The sequence below is a fragment of the Temnothorax nylanderi genome, unplaced genomic scaffold (assembly GCF_030848795.1).
Source record: "Temnothorax nylanderi isolate EJ_2023f unplaced genomic scaffold, tnyl_v1.0 TNYL_tig0003_pilon, whole genome shotgun sequence".
NCBI classification, from domain to species: domain Eukaryota; kingdom Metazoa; phylum Arthropoda; class Insecta; order Hymenoptera; family Formicidae; genus Temnothorax; species Temnothorax nylanderi.
In genome coordinates this window covers 3,130,325-3,150,532 of record NW_027249065.1, presented here as the reverse complement: position 1 = coordinate 3,150,532, position 20,208 = coordinate 3,130,325, and the positions used below count along the sequence as shown (strand labels likewise).

The following is a 20,208-nucleotide window of genomic DNA, read 5'->3' as shown; positions in this document are numbered from 1 at the left end:
GATATAAAACCAAGGTCAACATGAAAAGAAACATATAGAGCGAGACAAAGACAATAGTAGTAACGAGAAAACTCAGGAAAAGAGAAAATGATATGTATACGTATAGTGGGGCCTCTAAAGATCGGCCAATTTGGGAAATGGGACTCTTACTGATCGTTCGGTCTGCCACGTCAATGAAACATCCAACTATGTCGCCCACTTGATATTTGTGACCAAATGACTCGTGGGTGCCAGCGTGCACTTTAGTCACCTGACATTCATGTTCTTATGGATTATTCATGTTTCACAGATCGCGAAGAGCCACGTATAGCGCTTAATGTTAATATTCGCATTCGTCTTGCAACACGAGGACTACCTTGTATAGATTGCACGCAACCTCTCTGATTGATATTTTTGTAAAAATAAATTGAGCACGAACATTAAAGTTCTCACCCCTTTCATGGCTATAATACTTCAAGTTACACAAAATAATATTAGATAGTTCTTTTTTTTTATATAAAAGGCGAATTTGAATTTAATTTGCACAAAAATTATTTTATTATTGATTTCTATATTTTATTTATTTTATCATTTAATCATTATATTAAAATTAAAAATCTATAATACGTTTTATTGTAAGCTAATAAAAAATACTGAATTATCGTTTTAATAAATTCCATTAAACGTTTTCCTGTCGTCCTATTTCGATTTTCTTCGATCGTTAAATTACGGAAAGAGGAATTATGCACTTACGTTATAACCGTCGAATGCCCAAGTACTTTCATCACTGCCCAGCATACTTCCCGGCATGCAATCGACTTTCGCCCAACCGACTCGCATAGGTCCGGCTGTGAGGACTTCGAACTCGAAATACCATTTTCCGCTACTGACCGCGTAATGCCTCTCGACCCTGTAAGTCCTGAAGTATAATTGTCGTAACCTGTTGGCCTCCAAAAGCAACGCTATAAATATAGAAAGTAAATACATTATTATTATGTGTAATTCATCGAAATCTCAAAAATATGTTCAAAACAAGTAAAAAAATCGCTACAATTATTTTAATTTAATGCACACACAATTAAAGCTTTATGAATAACCAAATGCAAATTAAAATTTGAGAGAATGAAAATAATTTTTATTACATATGATAAATAATTATTATAAACAGTAACTAATATCAATAATATTTTATATATACGTTTTGTAAGTATTTGAAAATAATGCAACGTTATCTTCAATTATCAATGAAATAAAAAGATCTTTTTAAAAATAAACGAGTACATTTGGAGAAAGAATTAAAGGTCTCACCCTCGTGCTGTTCTCCAGTAGGTGGATCAAGCATATATCCGTAAACCAACAGGGTCCTAACAGTTTCGCTCGCTGTATCTCGATTGGCTTTTTTGATAGCTTCGTCGACTTTCGGATACGGTACCAAGTGGGGACTTCTCCTCATCTCCGAGTCCTCGTTTAACCCGTACGTCCATCCTTGGCTGATCCTTTCCTTCGCCCAGAGATTGTGCGTGTTCTCCGCCAGTTGGTCAACGAGCTCCTCCATCTTCGGGGTCAACGTGATCGCAGACAGATCAAGCGGCGCCGGTTTATATCCACTGCTCTGCAGAAACGGTTCATTCGGCAGCCTCAAGGTTTTTATTCTAGACGGCGGCTTGTCCATGGTGATATAATAGCCCAGAGCCAAAATGGTCTTCAGGGTCTGCACAGCCAGCTGAGTGTCGTAGCGCTTTTCCGCGGCTGGAAGTCGCTCAAACTGAACTATACAGGGGTGTATCTTCCTGAGGTCATCCCTGACTTCGCCATAGATCCAACCGGCCTCGATCTTGTTCATCGCCCACATCTCGTGAATGTTCTCCGCCAGCTTATCTCTGATCTGCTCGACATAGGCGGGTAGGTTGATCATGGAAGTGTCGACTGGAGCCGGAACGAAGGCGGTGTCGTCCTCGACTGACCACGGACCCGCCAGGACCACCTTGTTCATGTTACCGAAGTAAAAGCACGGATCCAGCGACAGAATTTGTTGCGGCAGCAGACTCTCTACCAGCGGCGAGAACTCTTCCGGCGGCTGGAACTTCAGTCGGCCGTGATCGCCGCCCAGCAGAAATCTGCAGGAGAGTTTGGACGAGCAACTGATAACGGGGAAGAACATGCCGTCCAGATTAAAGTTCCGAAAAGAGCCCATGATGTGAGTGCCATTAAAAGTGAACGTTATCACTGGCACTGTCAAATCCAAAGCGCAACCGATCACGTCGCTCTTTCGTATGAAAGGCTCGGTGGCATTCTGCACCACCTGCGTCTTCCTGCCACCGGTCCATAGATAAGCGCCGTCGAACCCGAACGAGTACAAATCGTCGCCGACGCCATTTCCGCCCCATTTTTCGCCACCTCCGGGATACGGCATGTAACTGGAAAAAAGCAAGTTTTTTTTGCATTTGTGCATTATTGAATTTTTCGATAATGCGAAACTTAAAACTTAATAAATGCCAAAGATATGTAACTACCACCTAATCTAACTTTAAGAAACTATAGCCAACTTTTAATAAATTTTGACACTCTAATTGTAAATGAAGGCCTAGAAAACGTAATCTAACTTAATTTACCCAGCTGTGTTCGCCCATCCGATTCTCAAATGCGGCATCATGTGAGTCGTCTGTTGAATGTGATCCACTGTCACCTCAAAATACCACTTTTGATAAAGAGCCGAGCCCTCGACTCTGCCGACAAATATATTCGGTCTGACGCTCGCCACGTGATCCACCAGCTGCGTTTGGAGGAGCAAATTTTTTCCAGGCAGCAGAAAGTCGCAAATGTTATTTTGCGAAGAGCGTACCGCGACGCCGTTACCGACGCATAGCGAACACAAGACATCCAGAACCTTCGGATCCCTGCCGTGTTTCTCCAGCAGAGAGATAATTACTTTTATATGCTCGTCCTGAAAAAATCAAATTTATTTTACAATATTTAAAGTTTTATTATAAATTAATCCATAAAATTTTTATTTGCGAGAATATTTTCGTTCGCCAAATAGATAATCTGCGTTGCAAAAGATGACACGAACCCTCATCATGTTCAAAGCCTCCGGTGAATCAATTAGAACGCAGTGAAGTACGTCCAACATTCCAGTTCCCTCGCTGGAAGCCTGCGAGCCCAATCGGCTGAACAGCCAATTGAGACGATTGCTGTTGGCGAACTGGGCGCAGTTGGTGTGATTTCCTTTGATAATGGCCGCCAGTAGTTGATAGAGATACCCGGATATCTGATCCCATGCCTGACCACTCTCGTCGCCGGAGAGAGCGACGAGAAATCCTTGCGAAGTGATCACGTTGATCTTGTCGATAGCTTCGAGAATCAGATTCAGTATACCCTCCTCTTGAAACAGATCCTGACGATTTCTGAGAGCTCGAAACTTGTTCTGTTTCTCTTCGTGTTCTGAAAGAATAAGTATCTATCGTTAGCAAGATAGTCTATAGAGGCTTGTAAGAGAAGAAGAGTATTCTCTTACCCATGTCGTCCTCGGGTTGAGCAAAATAATTAATCAAGTCTTCGAGACACATTACCATCTCGTTGAGGTTCACGTTTTGAAAAAACATGGACGCTCTTCTATTCACCTGCAGTGTTTCTAGGCCTCTAAAACGTATTAGATATTTTTAGCCAACTCCTATCCCGTTTTCTCTCTACTGATATCCGATATTTTTTTTTATCTATCTCTCGTACTGCTATATATAGTCTATAACGTCTTTTTATCTCTTTTTACGTTTTAAAAATATTTTTAATTGCAAAAACTTACGTGATGAATTGAGTAAACAAGCTACTGCACTTTCTGATGACCCGGGCAGTGCGAGATTCCTCTTCTTGGGATCTGGAAAAATCCAAACCGTCGTCCATCTTACCCTCTTCGTGGAGTACCGCCTGTTTCTCCTCGACTTTCCCGACCCCCTTCTTTTTCGTCTCGTATGACTAAAACAACATCGCGTGATAAATATCGTGAGAATTTCTATCGCAACATTCGCAACTTTTACCATAACTAATGACTTAATTATTTAAACATATTTTATTTAAGTCAAAGAAGTCAATCAGCTAAAATTCTTTTTCTTATTTTACGTTTCAAGGCGATATTCACTGTCAGATCTTATATTTAAGATCGTCTCACGTTTATCTTTAGTCGCTGTACGTCTCGTTTCATTGGCTACGGAGTATCTGACGATGAACTTAAGACGATCTTATATATATATATATATAATCTAACTATAAATACCTTGTTATTTAGAAAAAAAATGTATTCTCTTATTTACTTTATAAGACACCCAGAGGCACGTGGTGGCATGTTGCATAATAACGGTAGAATCACCATATTTGATAATCGGCATTCCGATGACCTCCAGATCCTTGTCCTCGAGAACAATCTTCTGATCGTCCTTCTCTTGCCGCAGCCAGAACGTCGAGGTTTCGATCGTCGCCTCGTTCCTTCGAAAAAGAAAAAAAAATCCCGGATTTAGGAAACATTATCACGAGCCTCTAAGAATCGCCGTGACCCTTGAACTTTTCTAAAAATAAGTATCAACCTATCGACCAGATAGAGCTCGTTGTTCTCCTTTACGCCGAGATAACGTCCGGTTGTCAAGTGCCTGATCCTCATAGGATGCAGCCAGTTGATGAAGCCGCCCGCCCATTTCGTCCTGGCGAGCTCTAATCTCCATAACGATCTCGCTTGGCTCATTACGCTACCGCCCTCGTAGATTACGAGGCTGTAAAACGACGAAGAAAATATCTGTAAAACGATTACTTCTATCCTCTCTCCTATTTTCAGGATAACGATAATTTAAAAAAAAGTCTTGTTTTATTGGGACATACACAGCATGCATGCTCAAGAGCTTACTTTTGACTGGGTGCTGGACTCCATGTCGACGGTATCGTCAAGCACTCGTCGCCACCGTGGAAGAACCTCAACACGTCGCCGCCGAAAACGTAACCGACGTACTTCATCCTGCTGATACCGGTGCCGTATGGCTGCACCGACCAATGCGTCACGTGAAAGGACGCGTTCACCACCGACAGGTCATTTTCCTTTGTCGTGTGCTGAAACGAGAGAGATATGAATGTATTTTTTTTTTCTCATCTCATACGAATTATTCCGCGAAACATTTTTATCTATCGACAACGTGCTAAATTTACCAAATATCGTTCGGTGGCGACAGACACCAGGATAAGATCGTCACCCACGCGCACCTTCTCACCCTCGGATCTCTGCTTGGAGGCGGGGTGCACGGTCCACCAGCACGCCTCACCTTTGAGAATAAAAACTTAAAGAAATTCCGAAGGAATCACAAGGTTCCATTCGTGCTTCTCGACCCGTGAAAAGTTTATCAGCTTTACATGCAACTTTAAACGTCCAATTTTATTTCAATTTTGTTAAAAGTTATAATTGCGTTTAAGAGGTACTTATTCATGAATGTTCAACAAAGCGGTATATTATGTCGGGGTAGAGAGAAATAACGTTAACTTCGACAAAAGAATTTGTTGAGCGTTGAAGCGTAATTGTGTTGCACCGACCATGAGAATGTTGCTGTAGACCGACGTCGAAAGCTAGCTTGTCGTTCGACGAACTCGTGGACAGGCACGCCAGGTACTGCGACACACGATCATAGGATTTACGTAACCATGAAAAATTAATGTGGCATAACAGCGTTATTATAAAGAAGAGCAATTTACCATGTCGCTGTTTAGATGTCGCAATAATATGGCGTTACCGTATAACAAGGTCCTGTGCCCTGACCCGGTGCCCTTTCCCTGGAAGCATCAAAGGATTGGTCAAAGCCCTTGCAACCCCTCGTGCTCGATAGTATTCCTCACTACGTATATACCGTACGAGATTTTAATAGTTCGCAAAATAACAGAGTTTCTTAGACAACTTCTACAAGCGTACTGATAAGAGAAGGCCATAAAATGCTGCTACGATGCGAAGCTCACGAGGCGTAAATCGAAGACACAGATCGCTAAACGTGTTTTTTAACGTAGACGATTAATACATTAGGCAGCCAAACGAAAGAAAGCGGTTGCTGTTATTAGTCTCAATATGTTCGTTATATTAATATTAACCGTAATTTTCAGGCATGATCGCTTAATCGATCGATGGGTGAAATAATGTCTCGATATTTAGAGAAAAAAATATAGGAGAAATTAAATATTTCTATAAAATATAGGAGAGAAAAAAAAATATAGGAAAAACTAAATAATTCTATAAAAAAGAAAGTTATTCTCTTAAAATTTTATTAAACGAGTCTTTGAATCTTTGCTGTTATTTAAATATAGTTATTTAAATATATATTTAAATATACGAGCTCGTTATTTAAAAAATTCTGACTATTTAATTCAATTTATAAGTATAATGTCTGTATCGCGCGTTCGATCTTCATGTTGGATAAAACTCAGCCTTGCTAAACTAGCAGTAAATACGGCGCTAAATAGAAACATGAGAAGAGACTTGTATTTCAAAATTTGGCTGAGACGCGAAGTAAACGGCTCGTATCTTCACCCAAATTCGATCGGATGTTACAACGTTCTAGCACACAAACAAATGATCGTTTTACCCAAGAGCACGTTACGGCGCCTCGCAGATGGTATGTAAATTGTACTTACTAAACTGTCTTGTTGCTGCAAAGAGAAACATAAGAGGCAATGAATCTCGTTCGTCAAATGTCGAATTCGATTTGTTGAAAGAGAAAGAGAGCGAGAGAAAAAGAGAGAGAGAGAGAGAGAGAGAGAGAGAGAGAGAGAGAGAGAGAGAGAGAGAGAACGATAAAATAATACGTCTTGCGATTGATGATAACGGTGAGTTTCGATTAAATTTTTAAATGACGTTCTGTTCTTTTCATGATTCGAGTGACATGTTTCGAGTGACAAAATCACAGATGAAAATGGGAATGATCAACAAAATGAAGAAACGTGAAATTGAAATCAATTTGTACACGACTATGGACACATGCCACAATATCATATGGATAAGGGGTACGGTGGCGGCGAGGGGTTGCGTGCGGATGCATTCAAGAAAAGCTATTCCGATGTATCAGGAACTTTTCGATAAAATTATTCGGCGGAGAGATTGAGAGCAGACCTAAAGGTCTAAACAGACTGCGTAAAGATGTCTAGAAAATATCCCAATCTTTCTGCATATCAGTGTTGTTCGGGGATTTGTTTTTACATTTTACACAGAAAGGCAAGGGGGCGCGTTTTATGGCCCACTCCTATGCAGGTTGAGCGCGTGTAGTAGTCCAATATTTGACGACTAATTTGAAATGTAAAGAACGTCTAATCGCGAAACGGATGATTGTACTATTCGCGCGGACTACAATTAGCAAATCGTATGAGCCCGAGCTCGGCTGTACGAGCCTTGTTCGTTCATAGTCACGTGTTCGAATTGTTCCCTCCCTTGAAATGAGAGAGTCGCTGTTTCTTTGATGGCACGAATGTTGAATAGAAGCTACGACTATTCCCTGGATCTACGAGTTTCGTTGGCGAAGCTGAAGTCATACGAGTGTACGAGATATTAAGCAGATATTATAATCTTATACTTTACCGTCTCGGAGCCGGCAGCGGTGACCAATTCCTGTAAGGCCCTCACCGAGAGGGCCTGCTCTATCACGAATACGCATTGCGACAGGTCCGGCGGTATGTTCTGGAAGAATAGGATAAAATTAATGCACACGAGAACGAGATGAGAGAAACTGCCTGCTAAATTCGCGGGATCGCTTTTACCTTATCTGCGATATTTTCGAGGAAGCAATGTCGATTACCGAAACCCTCAGCTGCCAGGCAGACCCTCTCTCCTGTTGCGGTACAGGACAGGCATACCATATCCTCCTGTAAATTTTAGATGATATCTTTACATATATTCTGCATAAGGGCTCGTGTACAATGAGAGTCGCAAGATGCAATTATGAATTCTCTCTATGTTTAATTCCTTGTTCCTTATTCCTCTCATTGTGCATGAGCCCTAATAATAATCTATTTCATTTTTTAAGAAAATCGATCTTAAAACCCAAAATATTAATTTTAAAATAATTTTATAAAATTCTTAAAAAGAGATGACTTATTATTAGAGTAAATCTCTTTAACAATTACCTTAAGGATGTTCTAAAGGCACCATCCCAACCAAAAGTATGCAGGAAATATTAAAAACACCGATATATTAATTCTCCAGGGATCCAAAGACAAAAAAATGTATATAAATAGCTAGGGAAAATCTAATAGAATGTAAAAGACGTAGATTTAGTGACTGTAAATAATTGTCACTACCATTTTTTCAAAACAAAAAAAAATTTTTGTAAACCGTTTCAAAGTTGCTATATTTTTGTTTGTTGAAGATCTACTTGTGTGTAAAATATCCTTATATTGGTAGAAATTTTTAATGTTTACACTTTTTCTCTATAAAACTCGAATATTCAAAAATTGCTAACTTTTTATCTAAATTGTGAATCGATCTGAAATTTGGCCCTAAACTTTGAAAGAGGATACAGAATATGATATTAAATTTTCATCAACTTCGTAGCATTTTGACTAACTATCCAGAACATCCTTAACATTATATATGTATAATTTTATATGATTATTTCAAAACGATGTAATTTGCAGTAACATTTATTTTCGATTTATTTTTATCTTGTAATATTTCCATCGCTTTAGCCATTCCGAAATTTGTGATCGTAGTGCAGATTAACAAGAGACCTCGGTGCGAATTTCTCTCGTGATTGCATCGTGTAGATGTTTGCTGTGCTGCAATAGTACGCAATACTGCTCAACGATTATGCAATCCACAATAGACGGTCCCACGGAGTAACGATGCGTACGCGAGTGTTATGCATCGGAGGGTCGACGAAGATGCAGCCGTCAAACGATCGACGGGCTGATATCATCGATCGAACGATGTCGTTTCGAAAAATTTTCACTGCGGTAGTAATAACACTTTTGCGAAATCGCGTGAATTATGATGCCGGCCGAACGACAGAACGCGGCCGCCGTGCCAAAACCAATTTGGACGACCTCAAGAATGCACGAGGACAGGATATACAAGTATGCCGGCTTCGAGTGTACCTCTAATCTTTGGACGCGTTGCGTTGAGGAGTTGATGGCAACGTTATTTAACGCAGACTCGCAATAACGTCGCGCCTCGAAAAGCTCGTCGAGTGAGTCACTCGATTTTGCGTCGCTCGATTTTGATCCTTGAACGCATAGGTTCTGTTCCTTTGTACTGAATTTTACTCCAGAAGAGTACTTTACCTTAAGCTTCATCTTATTTGTTCTTTCCTTTTATTCAATTGCAATCTCAAAAATGTTAATTTCTTATATTTTTTCTTACATTTAAGCTAGCTACTACAATCAAAGAATTATGTATTCATGCCCTTCAACTTTAAATAAAAATGGAAAAGGAAAGAAAAAAAATGGAGCCAACTGTACGCATCCGTGAAAAATTTATGAGCGGCTATAGAAACTGGGTGTTGAAAGTCTCACAAGGGAAAATTGTTTTTTATCTCGTTATTTCTGTAATATGTTTAGGTTGGATGACTTCATCCCTCAATCGGTACACAGTACACACCTATATATAAATTACGTAGTGATGAGTTCCTATAAGATAAGGTCGCGGTTAACAATTTCCAAGCCCAGTTTTAATGATACGCGGAGAAAATTAATACCGGCGGCAATTATCTAAGTGCTCTCTTTTTTAACACTGTTCTAAATAAAGCAATATGCGTAATCCAATTAAAAATCTCATATGAAATTATTTAACTGTTAATGCAAATATGTAAGACACTATTTTTTAGAATTTTAAATCATTATTTATACTAGAAATTATTATACAGTACGTTATATGGATCGAAAACTAAAGTAGATTAAACATGTTGCGCGCGTTGTCAGACTTTGGTTTAAAAAGTGGATAGTACCTGCCAGCAATTTATACTCGAAATATTCTCCAATTTGTCACGCTAATCAGCACGATTTATTGGCAATCAAGAATGTGACAACAACGCAATTAAGGCAATCAATCGATTATAGAGTTATCGATGGCAGAAGCCGGGTCGTAGGACGCGTTCGTGCAAAATAAAATTGTTTTACACGACCATACTAATTGTATCACCATACCACATCCTCTTTTTCTCTCTATATATTCTCTCGTATTTTAATAAAAAATATAATTCGAATGTTCTCAATTGTCGGATGTAGTTGGCGATGTGCGACGGTGCGCATAACCGTGGACGCGCACGCACATCCCCGACTTGCTCAAGTTCGAAAAAAATTAAAATGCAACGGAGAGAAATGTGGGTGTGCATAAGTAATGTTATAGGACACATTAACATAACTTCCTGCCGGGTTAAACGGAATGTCACGCGATTCGCCATACGTGAGCTCGTATATTTGCTTTTAAGACACGCGACGGACCGAAAGTTTCCGCTGGAAATTTGGCAAGAAGACCGAATCTTGTTTATTGAAATATTAATAAAGTGCAATCGGTCAATTCGCTGACGCGAATAATTTTATAAATTGTCGGATTTTACCAACGTTAATTATGAAGTGTTTATCTCCCCAATTTCTAGTTCGCGACTATGTTTCCATGTTAATTTACGCGATAAACTAAGAAGACAAAAATAAAAATTTATAATTGAGAAATGATTAAAAAAGTTATAAGTATCTTCTTTTCTATATCATTTTCGTAATTATGTTTACGTAGCTTCCTTTGAAAGTACTATTATAAATTTTTATTGTTTTATGTTAGTAAGTGTAATATCGAGATTATGGAAACATACTTGCAGGATTTTATATTCAATTTTATCTCTTGAAATATAATTGTTTGTAATTTGACGGACAGACGCGCTACGAATGCATTGATAATTAATGAACATACACCGTTTACTTCCGGCGTCCAGCGGACGATCGAAACCACAATATTGCGGTATAGGTCAAGGATAAACCTTTATTTTACAAGCAAACAACCCCTGTAATTCTATCAAACCGACAAATGATCATAAATCATATTTACCCTTTACACGTGTTTATGTTGCACATATTTCTAGACTTCTTATTCAAATACATAAAAGAAAAAAACTGCATGATAGGAGAAAATTTATGCGTGCAGGTTTATCACATTCACGATTGAAGATATTCAGCGGAATTAAAATCTCGTTAGAATCGAAATCCTGAAAATTCGAATTTGAAATTGAATTAACCCTTTCGAAGAGTTCGAAGCTTGACTCAATCCTTTCCAATTCAAGTTCACTCAAGTTAACTTAACAATTCGTTGCTTCCTTAATTTGTTAGAAATATCGGCGTGTAAAGTGACGGGGCGTTTGATAAACATATCGCTAAAAAAGCGAGCCTCGTGACGGCACCACTGAACTGGAAGAGGCTTTAGAAAAAGGTGTTCCCGTCGTGCGTGCACTATATCGTTTGTTGTTCGATAGTCGGTTGCATCCGACGATCCGACGCACGCTGCATCGCGTTGTATTAATTATAAATTCATCACTTTTCGATGCGACATCACTAATGAGAGCTACGTGAGCCGTATCGATCAGACAGAACAGCGTCGCATTAAATTCTAAAATTAACTAAAAGCGACTAGCTGTATTAAAGAAGCGACTTTAAAGAAGAACCCCGATGTTTGTCGGAAACTTCGCTAGATTTCTATGCACGCGACATGCGCAGCACGTGTCGCAAAGTTCTCCCCGTCAGCAAACTGCACAATGAATCACTCGACTGTAATTTAAGTCTCCTCGAAGACGTTGAGGCGAAATGTAATTAATAAAAAATGATATCATCTACAATTTTAATGAAGGAATTTTAGAAGAGATATTATTCAGATTACATCGTTACACATATTTCTTCATTTTATCTACAAGAAAATTTGAATGATTTTATCTTTCGAATTTGAAAGTTAAGTTGTTTTATTCGAACTTTCTAAATACTTCATAAATTAATAAATCACTGTAAATTAAAATTCAGGATGATACTTTTGAGCTCTCATTTTTGTTAGGAAGCAATTTCCTCGACAAAGTTGAAATGATCGCAATTACGAAGTTACATACAAATTTAACTTTGCACGCGGCTAACTTTATCTCCGGTGTCGAGCGTACGTGTGCATATTCTTGATGCTCGATCTTATTATATCCATTTCTACCAACGCAAATTAACTTTATAATCTCAGTTTAACTTACTTTTCATCCTTTTCTAGTTGTAAGAATTAGAAAAAAAATAAAAAGTAAATTAAATTGAGTAAAATAAAGATAAAAAGTAAATTAAAGTTAATCCGCGTTGATAGAAATGGAAAATTACTGTTATCGCAACGTCGCTGATCGATAGGTCCCGTCGACTATTCTCGATTGTGCGAAGTTGAGAGAAATTAAGTTCGTGAAACTTCAGATGTTTTCGTGCGGACGACATTTCGCTTTCTTTTCGAAACCAAGTCAAATTATCAAGTGAAAATTGTGACGGCAGAAAACGGCGGGAGATGGATGAACCTAACATTTACGAAAGCAGATCCGACGAAGGCAGGTAAGCGATATTCCGTGCTCCGCTGTCGTGTTCGGTTTCACAATCCGTCCGCAGGAAGGGTGGCCTGTCGAAAGGTGCGCATATGACGTTTCGTGTAGGAACGCGAAATGATCCATTTCCTCGGTCTTGGCCGGTTTTGCACGATACGTTATCGCGATGCGAATCTAGCGGAAATGTATTTTCGCACGCGATTTCGCCACAGTCTTTAAGGCCGTTTAATTCCACGAAGACAGGCGCGACCATATCGATGATCGAAGTCATTCTCCTAGAGAACAATCGACTTCTTTGCTCAACGTTCCCGCGTGCTTTGTGTATATATACATATATACTTCGTGGTTGTAAAAGATTCGCCGCGAGTCATAAAATGAGTCGAACAGCAGTTTGCAAATAACTTCGAAGAATTAAAGACCGAAAGTTTCGCGAAAGTCGATTCCAATCGTCTTAATTGTCCGTAATGCATATTGCACTAAATGCATACATTAATAATGCATTTTAAGGGGAGATTGTAGATGTCAATTAATTAGGATCTAGTATTTATAATGAATTATAAATGAAGTACACAATAAGATAAACCGGCCGAAACTCTTCGCAGACGTGTTATTGAAGAAGCGGATAAAGATACGAGCGAGCAGACAAAGCAAACGGATACTGAGAAAGCGCGTTTGGATCGTTGTAGACGAAGAGCCGAAAGAAAGGCGCCATGCCAATGCGGTCAGGGTTCCAGAAGGAGATCTAGAACTAGATCTAGAAGAAGGAGAATACGGAAAATTATCTCGCAGAATCCCTTCATCATTTTCTATCTTGAGATGTATTTTAAGAATCCTGAAAAACGCATAACAGAAGTCGCTCGGCAAGCCGGCAAAGAGTGGTGTGCCTTGCCTCAGGAAGCGAGGATGAAGTATATACGTCTGGCAGAAAGAGAACGGAAAAGACGTCGGAGGACCGGGAGGATAAGAAGAAGAAGGCGCAGACGCGGCCCTGGTCGCCGCTGAACGCTCCAAAAAGAAATTCGTCAGTAGCACAAAAGAGATATTACACGACAAATATGGAGAACTAGAAAATAAGCTATGTTTGATAAAACATAAAACTTCTACTAACAAGCTTGTTGAAATTTAAATTTACATTTTATTAAACAAATTTAAATTTTTATTCTATGTCTAAGCCGTAACACGAAATATTGTCAGTAACATATTTTTATATGTACCTTACCAAAGGTTATTATGTGTACCAATACATAATTTGTATATTTTGGAATTTTTAAGTACCAAGTTTTGGATAGAAATTAAAGAAAATAGCGGAACGGTTGTAACAAACACGAAGACGAAATAGAAAACAATTCTGTACAATTTGTGAGCAATTTTGTGTGATGAGTTGAATATTTTTGAAACCATGTACTTTGTGATTAATTTTTAATTTTTATACAAATATATATTTATTTAAAAAATTGAAACTTAAGTGCAATCGCTAATTAAGTATTAAAAATAAAGCATGATGATTAATTATGGAAAAAGAATACTTGCATTTGCGACTGACTGGAATATTTAAAATATCTACATGTAAATTATTCGTAGTATAGTTAACCACAGGTATCGGCCAAATAAATTAATATGAACAGAGCATAAATTAAATGTCATGACGCAATGATGAAAGCACAAGGTTGTAATCAACGCGACCAACGTCCGATCTCTCTAGGTCGAACGAGGTCAAGGTTGTGCTGCACTCTAAGGGCTTCCACGCTTCTAAAATCACCTACAGTTTTTCTAGTCATGAGTTTCCATATAAGAAATTGCATACGAGCGTTTGTAAATTGAAAATGCTCAGGCAGCTTTTAGGTTATTCTTAAATTCACTTAAAGTTGAACACGCTATCAATACAAGTTACTAAATTATTAATTACAAATTCGTGAATTTAATCGATTTTTAATTTAAAAAAATGCATCGTAATTCAATTTGATTTGAAAATATAACGTGTTATGTAGCCTTAACTAAGATTTCTAGAATTACATATTCTTCACATTATTATTACATATGACGCGTCTGATCGATATTTTCACTGAGGTGCATAACAGAAATCATAACTGCGAAGCTATATGTACTGTAACATTATCACTGTACTGCATCAATGCAATATGCGTAATGCGCCGGCTCGCCTCGTGCAAATGCGAGTCTGCCCACATCCTGTGATGTGGTGCGAACAAAGTTCCACCAACTGCCGTCGGCATTCATTCATTTTCACACGTACACATCGCCGCATCATTGAACGCGAATCACCTCCCCTGTTCACACTTGCGCTTTCAGCGGGCACACTTGCTGGCGTATATTACACACTCGGCTCATTTTAAATTTATTGATAACCATACATCTTTCATATCACATGCATCTTTCACGTGAACCTTGCGGAGTTATTAACATCAATGAAACTGTGTAATCTACGTCTGGTTTATCGCGGATAGATTCGTCGAAGCAAAAAGACCATCAACCCGTCAGTATCCATTAGCGATTTAAATAGTTTTATTTTGTTAAATAGTAGATTTAAATATAGCTTTATTTCGTTAAATAGAGATTGGTCCAGAAAAGACAATTATTTGTAAGTAAGTTGTTAATGAAAAATGCGATAATCTCTTCTCACGCAAACTCGACGATTTCTCCGCCCTTGATAATAATCTCGACATTTCTGGATCATTAATCACGAGAGATTCTTATTAGCATTGTTTCTTGAGTTATTCTCCTTCGCATACCAGAAGATAGCAATCTTATATCATCACTGACATTACGTGAGCTTCCTGATCACAATCTCTCTGACACCCCTTTAAACTTCGAAGCCAATGGCTCCTTCTATCACGCGATCTCACAGGTCCCCACATAGCAAAGTACGACTTACCGTACGGAGGAATGATACGTCGTCCTGCTCGGAACCACCCTCGCTGTCGGCCATCCCTTCGGCGCGCTTTCACGCGACGTGCCTCCTCCGTCTGCGTCGCCCCTGCGCGCTCGTGCGTGCGTGCGTACGCGTACGCAGGTGTGCGTGCGTATCTCGCGTGTCACTTCGTGTCCGAGGCACCCTTGTCGATGCTCGAAACGGACGCGGTGGTCATGCACAGTTCTGCGTGGACGGCATGCTCCCTGTCACACTACACACGAACCCCTGGCCTCTTCCGTCTCGTCGAGAGAACGACGTCGACGACGCGCTGAACCGTCGTAGGGCACCGACGATCACCCACTGCTGATCGGATGGCACCCAGACCGCTCGCCGACGGCGACGCCTCTCGCGCAAGCGCCTGATACCTTCAATCAAATTCCGCATGCTCGAGATTCCGTTAACGCGAAAAATCCCACGGCTGGGTTTACGCGGCTTTCGCGTTACGCAGCCATCCGTCTCACCGCGAAATATTGTTGGACAGTTTTTCCTTTCTTCCTTTTCGAATAAATCTCAATAACGCGATGAGGGTAGTTTTCAAGAACGAAAACGCGCAACCGTGTTGCGGTAACTTAAAGCAGAATGGAATAGTCTTCTATATGAATGGCTTTCTTTTTTGACAATTTAAGTCTTGGAATTTTATAAATTTTATTTTTAATTAAGAAGACAATCTGGAGTCTTTATATTATTTGGATTCATCAAATCTTCGGAAATGGAGTAGTGTTATGTACATGTGTCGCAAACAGCCTCGATTATTAATGCTCTCATACGTGTTATTAAAATTCTAAGTAGCACATGACGAGACAGGTGTGTTTCAGCGATTTTGCAGTCGTGTAAAAATAGTTTCGAGCAAACACATCTCTTCACTGATGAACGCAAAGGCGAGGGTTCATGAATGAGTCATGTGTGAGTGCTCCGTCAGATTATGTTACAGAATTAGAAAGTATCTCGGATTACGAGAACAGTCGCAAAATGTTACAAATAAAACATTTAAATCAAGACTAATTTGATCCAGTCTGCTTATGTTACGTACAAAGCAGTTGATAGTCGTCGATACTCCAGTTTCGATTTGCATATTAGGGCCAGAAGTACCAGTTATTGATTGACAAACGATATTATTACACTGAATGCGAGCGATAAAGGAAATACAAGATATTAACTATAACATTAAGCTATAAGCACTTAAACAGTTTTTAGCCTTTACACAAGTAGTAGGTATAGCATTTCGTTAAATATATGACATTTTAATGAGTACATGTATATATGACATTATAACAATCGTTCGCTGTCATTTGAGAATGTTACAAGCCAGATATTATCAAACGATTTATTTGACGCGACAGTTTTTGCGTCAAATTAAATTCTGCTGTTTTGATTTAACGTAATATATTCACTGGTAGCTTAAAATTAGTTCTTAATAATTGTCGAAATATATGTACAAATTTCTTATCCCTTTCTTTGATTTTCATTACGATGAATAGATCACACACAATACAGCACACAGAAAATAATTTTATGATAAATAATAACGTTTTTAAAAGTATGAAAAATCAATATCTGCTATGTATTAGAATGCTTTGCTATTGTTTCATTTATTTTCGAATTTATAATCGAAATCGTTGAAAGTGATGTAAATTACGTCCAAAGATATTGGATGCATTTCGCAATATTTTAATATCTCGTTTATATTTCAATTCGGAATAAAAGTTTTATACTCTCTTTCTTTAACATGGCAAAAAACTACAGTTCAGCAGCGACGATGCAATGCATCGACACAGAATTACGCCTGGTTGATTTTACCTTCTCTGAGAGGCTATTTCCAGCAACGCGGCAAAAATAGATACATCCGCGATGGCTTACCGAAATATCTCCATACGCTTAGCGAAGCTCGCCTCCCCATTATCGCATTTAATGTGTTAATCAGTTAATCGAAGGTTAGGGATGGTTCTCGAGAAGCACGTGTGAATGTCTATCTTTAGAAAAACTCAAATGTTCAGTTACAGTAATAAGAATCGCGTTAACTGTGGGTATCTACGTCCTACGATACTCGCGACAAAATAATCGCTTCGGAATGAATGAAATAAAAATTTCATAGAAATCAATAAAATCTCTATACGTTCTGACATACGTTCTATAAATATTTCTTGTATCTTTATCGTTCGCGATATTGAACGTTTTATATCGGAAATGACGATTCACTGTTACCTTCAAATATTATTTCGTAATGATACACAGTATATGAGATTTAATTAAAAAGATTAAATTTCTTGAGTCAATTTAAAATTAACAGATTCCAACGATTTCAACTGAAGAATGTCCTTTAAATATTTTTATAAATGTCTTTCTGCCGTTTCCGGCGAAGCTATTTTAGAATTGTATAAGAATATAAAAGCATTGTATAAGAATATAAAACGGAGTTTTTAATTTTAAGATTGTCTGCTAAATTTAAAATTGCATGAAAATGTGAAGTATAAAACGCAAAACACATCAATCTTTTTCCAAGTAATTAAGCATCCATTTAACCAAGCCTGTCTCTAAAATTAATTTAATGATTATGTAGCATGCGTTAAAGCTACACGTAAGATCGCTATCGTGCGATGCATGATATTTTTTTGATGATATTCCAAATTTATCGTACAGAAGTCACATTTATAACATTTCTAGGAAACTTACTCCGGAGAATTTATTAATTAGTTAAGAAAGCTGGATTACCACGCAAAAAAAAGCACCACGATTTTCGAGAAGCACGTCACATCACACACGCACGTACACAGTCTCTCACACACACGCACACACGCACACACACACACACACACATGCACACATGCACGCCCTATGTGTAACAGGGTGCAACCGGTGGTTTCGTTCTCGAAATCCACATGCGCGTGTCCGCGAATGAGAACAAATGAGAATTAATCGCGACGATTCACCGCGAGAGAACTCACCTCGTCACAAATCGGCGAACTATAGTCTCGCGACCTCGCGTAGAAATCGCGACTTCGCGAACGCACGCACGGCAAACGCACCAGGGTGCGAGGGATCGTTTTTTTTTCACTCTCGGCCGAGGGATTCTTCGGGGGACCGAGCCTCCTGCTTTCCTGACCGCGCAAGATCGAGCCCCCGCGACGGAATACCTGCCGAAGCTCGCGGAGCTGTGCCGAGCCGAGCGGAGCGACGGCTATTTTCAGCCTCGAGCCGAGCGAACCGCGCCGCTCCGCTCCGCGCGTTTCGTATCATACCTGCGGAGGAATCTTCGGGGAATCGCAGTCGCGACGTCGAAATCATATGAGGGTTGTCAATGATTTTTTAATTAATACGTAAAAAATTGAAAAGCATTGACAATTTTTTTATGGTCTTGAAATTTTATTATTCGATATTATTCTTTGATACCTAATTTTTTTAACAAATTATTTTTTTTACATCGTTCTTGAGTAGTTTACATATACCCGCGACAGCGATACTAATTGTAAGATAAAGCTCTCGGTGTGACCACAAATTCGCAGTAATAAATAGAACAATAGGAAATTAAATTATTATAACTTGAATTTTTTATATTTTGAAAGTGGTCATTATTGCACTTATTACAATTAATTTTTTGTTCCGTAGGATATTATACTTATTATAGAGTTGGTTTCAATTTGTACACAATGTATATATCATGTAAGAAATTATTTATATATAAATATATACATATAATTTATACATTTTGATAAAATATGTTTTCATTTCTATATACATTGTGTAAGAAATTATATGTATACATTTTACATCAAAATAATTTATCAAGAACTTATTAATAATTTTATGTATCAGATTCATATATTTTTAACAAACAAACATATTGTATTGGATTAAAATTCGGAATTTAATTTGACGCAAAAGCTATTGCGTTAAATAAATCATTTGGCGATATTCGGTTTATAACATTCTCAAATTTCAGCAAACGACTATTATAATCTTGTAGGTATCTCGCTTTTGTTGCCACCGATCCTTGCCAAGATTTTCAATGTGATACATCATTGTCACAGGGACACGTGGCAGAATGGATTCTTTAGAAAATAAATAAAGCACAATCTACAATGTGCGTGCTCTATAACCTTTCTTTAACGATAATTATCGAAGAGTATTAATCTGACCCAAGTTTACATACTTACTGTGCCATTACAATTGTTAGTAATCGACTGATAGTTGATAGACGGTTGACAGGCAATTGTCTATCGTACAGCTGCAGGTTTTAACCTTAGAACATCTTATATACCTGGAAAAGGGAATTGCCTCTTGAAAGATCTGTGATAACCTTTGCTCGCAATACGCAAGCGTGCAGAGATGACATCTACGTCATAATGTAATCCCATAATTTACTGTGTACACAAAATATTACATATATTACTTACCTATGACAAGATACCGATTTATCACGTTTACCGCATAAGACACAATATGGGCCTGGCATTTTTTTCCTATGACATAACTTCCTTTCGAAATAATTTTGCCGTTTGCGCACGTTGTTACCGATATCTCCTAACCTAACCTTAGAACACCTTAGAACATGTTCTAAACAGTAACCAAGCAACGACGCGAGTCGCGTTTGTGCATTGCGGACGAAGGTTACTAATCTATCCTTCTCTTTCCTTAAAACATAGTTCTCTCTCGCACCCAACTTGGACACAAGCTCGATCCTTCATTCTCCTTCCAGCTTCCAGGTATAAATAAATATATGTTGTAAGGTTTTGACAGTGTCTGATAATGAGTTACATAACGGTC

The 20,208-nt window shown here is 38.5% G+C and overlaps 1 protein-coding gene and 1 long non-coding RNA gene across 16 annotated transcripts in view; both read right to left on the bottom strand.

The window, feature by feature from the left end:
* The window catches only part of Ryr (Ryanodine receptor), a 40,586-nt gene extending 21,999 nt beyond the window's left edge, over positions 1 to 18,587 (bottom strand). For 7 of the 14 annotated variants that reach the window (XM_071705751.1, XM_071705777.1, XM_071705794.1 and 4 more), the window contains exons 1-17: positions 18,390 to 18,587; positions 15,409 to 15,812; positions 7,744 to 7,848; positions 7,565 to 7,663; positions 6,628 to 6,642; positions 5,701 to 5,778; positions 5,542 to 5,617; positions 5,164 to 5,276; positions 4,868 to 5,067; positions 4,554 to 4,736; positions 4,284 to 4,455; positions 3,779 to 3,948; positions 3,494 to 3,618; positions 3,050 to 3,420; positions 2,592 to 2,923; positions 1,288 to 2,396; positions 733 to 941 (exon numbers count right to left, since the gene is read on the bottom strand). In XM_071705751.1, the coding sequence (XP_071561852.1) occupies positions 733 to 941; positions 1,288 to 2,396; positions 2,592 to 2,923; positions 3,050 to 3,420; positions 3,494 to 3,618; positions 3,779 to 3,948; positions 4,284 to 4,455; positions 4,554 to 4,736; positions 4,868 to 5,067; positions 5,164 to 5,276; positions 5,542 to 5,617; positions 5,701 to 5,778; positions 6,628 to 6,642; positions 7,565 to 7,663; positions 7,744 to 7,848; positions 15,409 to 15,462 (3,411 nt within the window). In that variant the 5' untranslated portion in view covers positions 15,463 to 15,812; positions 18,390 to 18,587. Of the gene's footprint in view, positions 1 to 150; positions 251 to 732; positions 942 to 1,287; positions 2,397 to 2,591; positions 2,924 to 3,049; positions 3,421 to 3,493; positions 3,619 to 3,778; positions 3,949 to 4,283; positions 4,456 to 4,553; positions 4,737 to 4,867; positions 5,068 to 5,163; positions 5,277 to 5,541; positions 5,618 to 5,700; positions 5,779 to 6,627; positions 6,643 to 7,564; positions 7,664 to 7,743; positions 7,849 to 15,408; positions 15,813 to 18,389 lie in introns of all 14 variants that reach the window. The other 7 variants (XM_071705760.1, XM_071705770.1, XM_071705845.1 and 4 more) reach the window with 3 other exon arrangements.
* A 212-nt stretch (positions 18,588 to 18,799) lies between these two features.
* On the bottom strand, positions 18,800 to 20,121 carry LOC139772228 (uncharacterized). 2 transcript variants are annotated; one of them, XR_011718088.1, is made up of 3 exons: positions 19,839 to 20,121; positions 19,599 to 19,702; positions 18,800 to 19,518 (listed from the first exon to the last, which is right to left on the bottom strand). It is a non-coding gene; the product is annotated as an uncharacterized lncRNA (long non-coding RNA). The 2 variants fall into 2 exon arrangements; XR_011718087.1 differs by having other exon boundaries at positions 18,800 to 19,493.
* Positions 20,122 to 20,208: the final 87 nt, after the last annotated feature.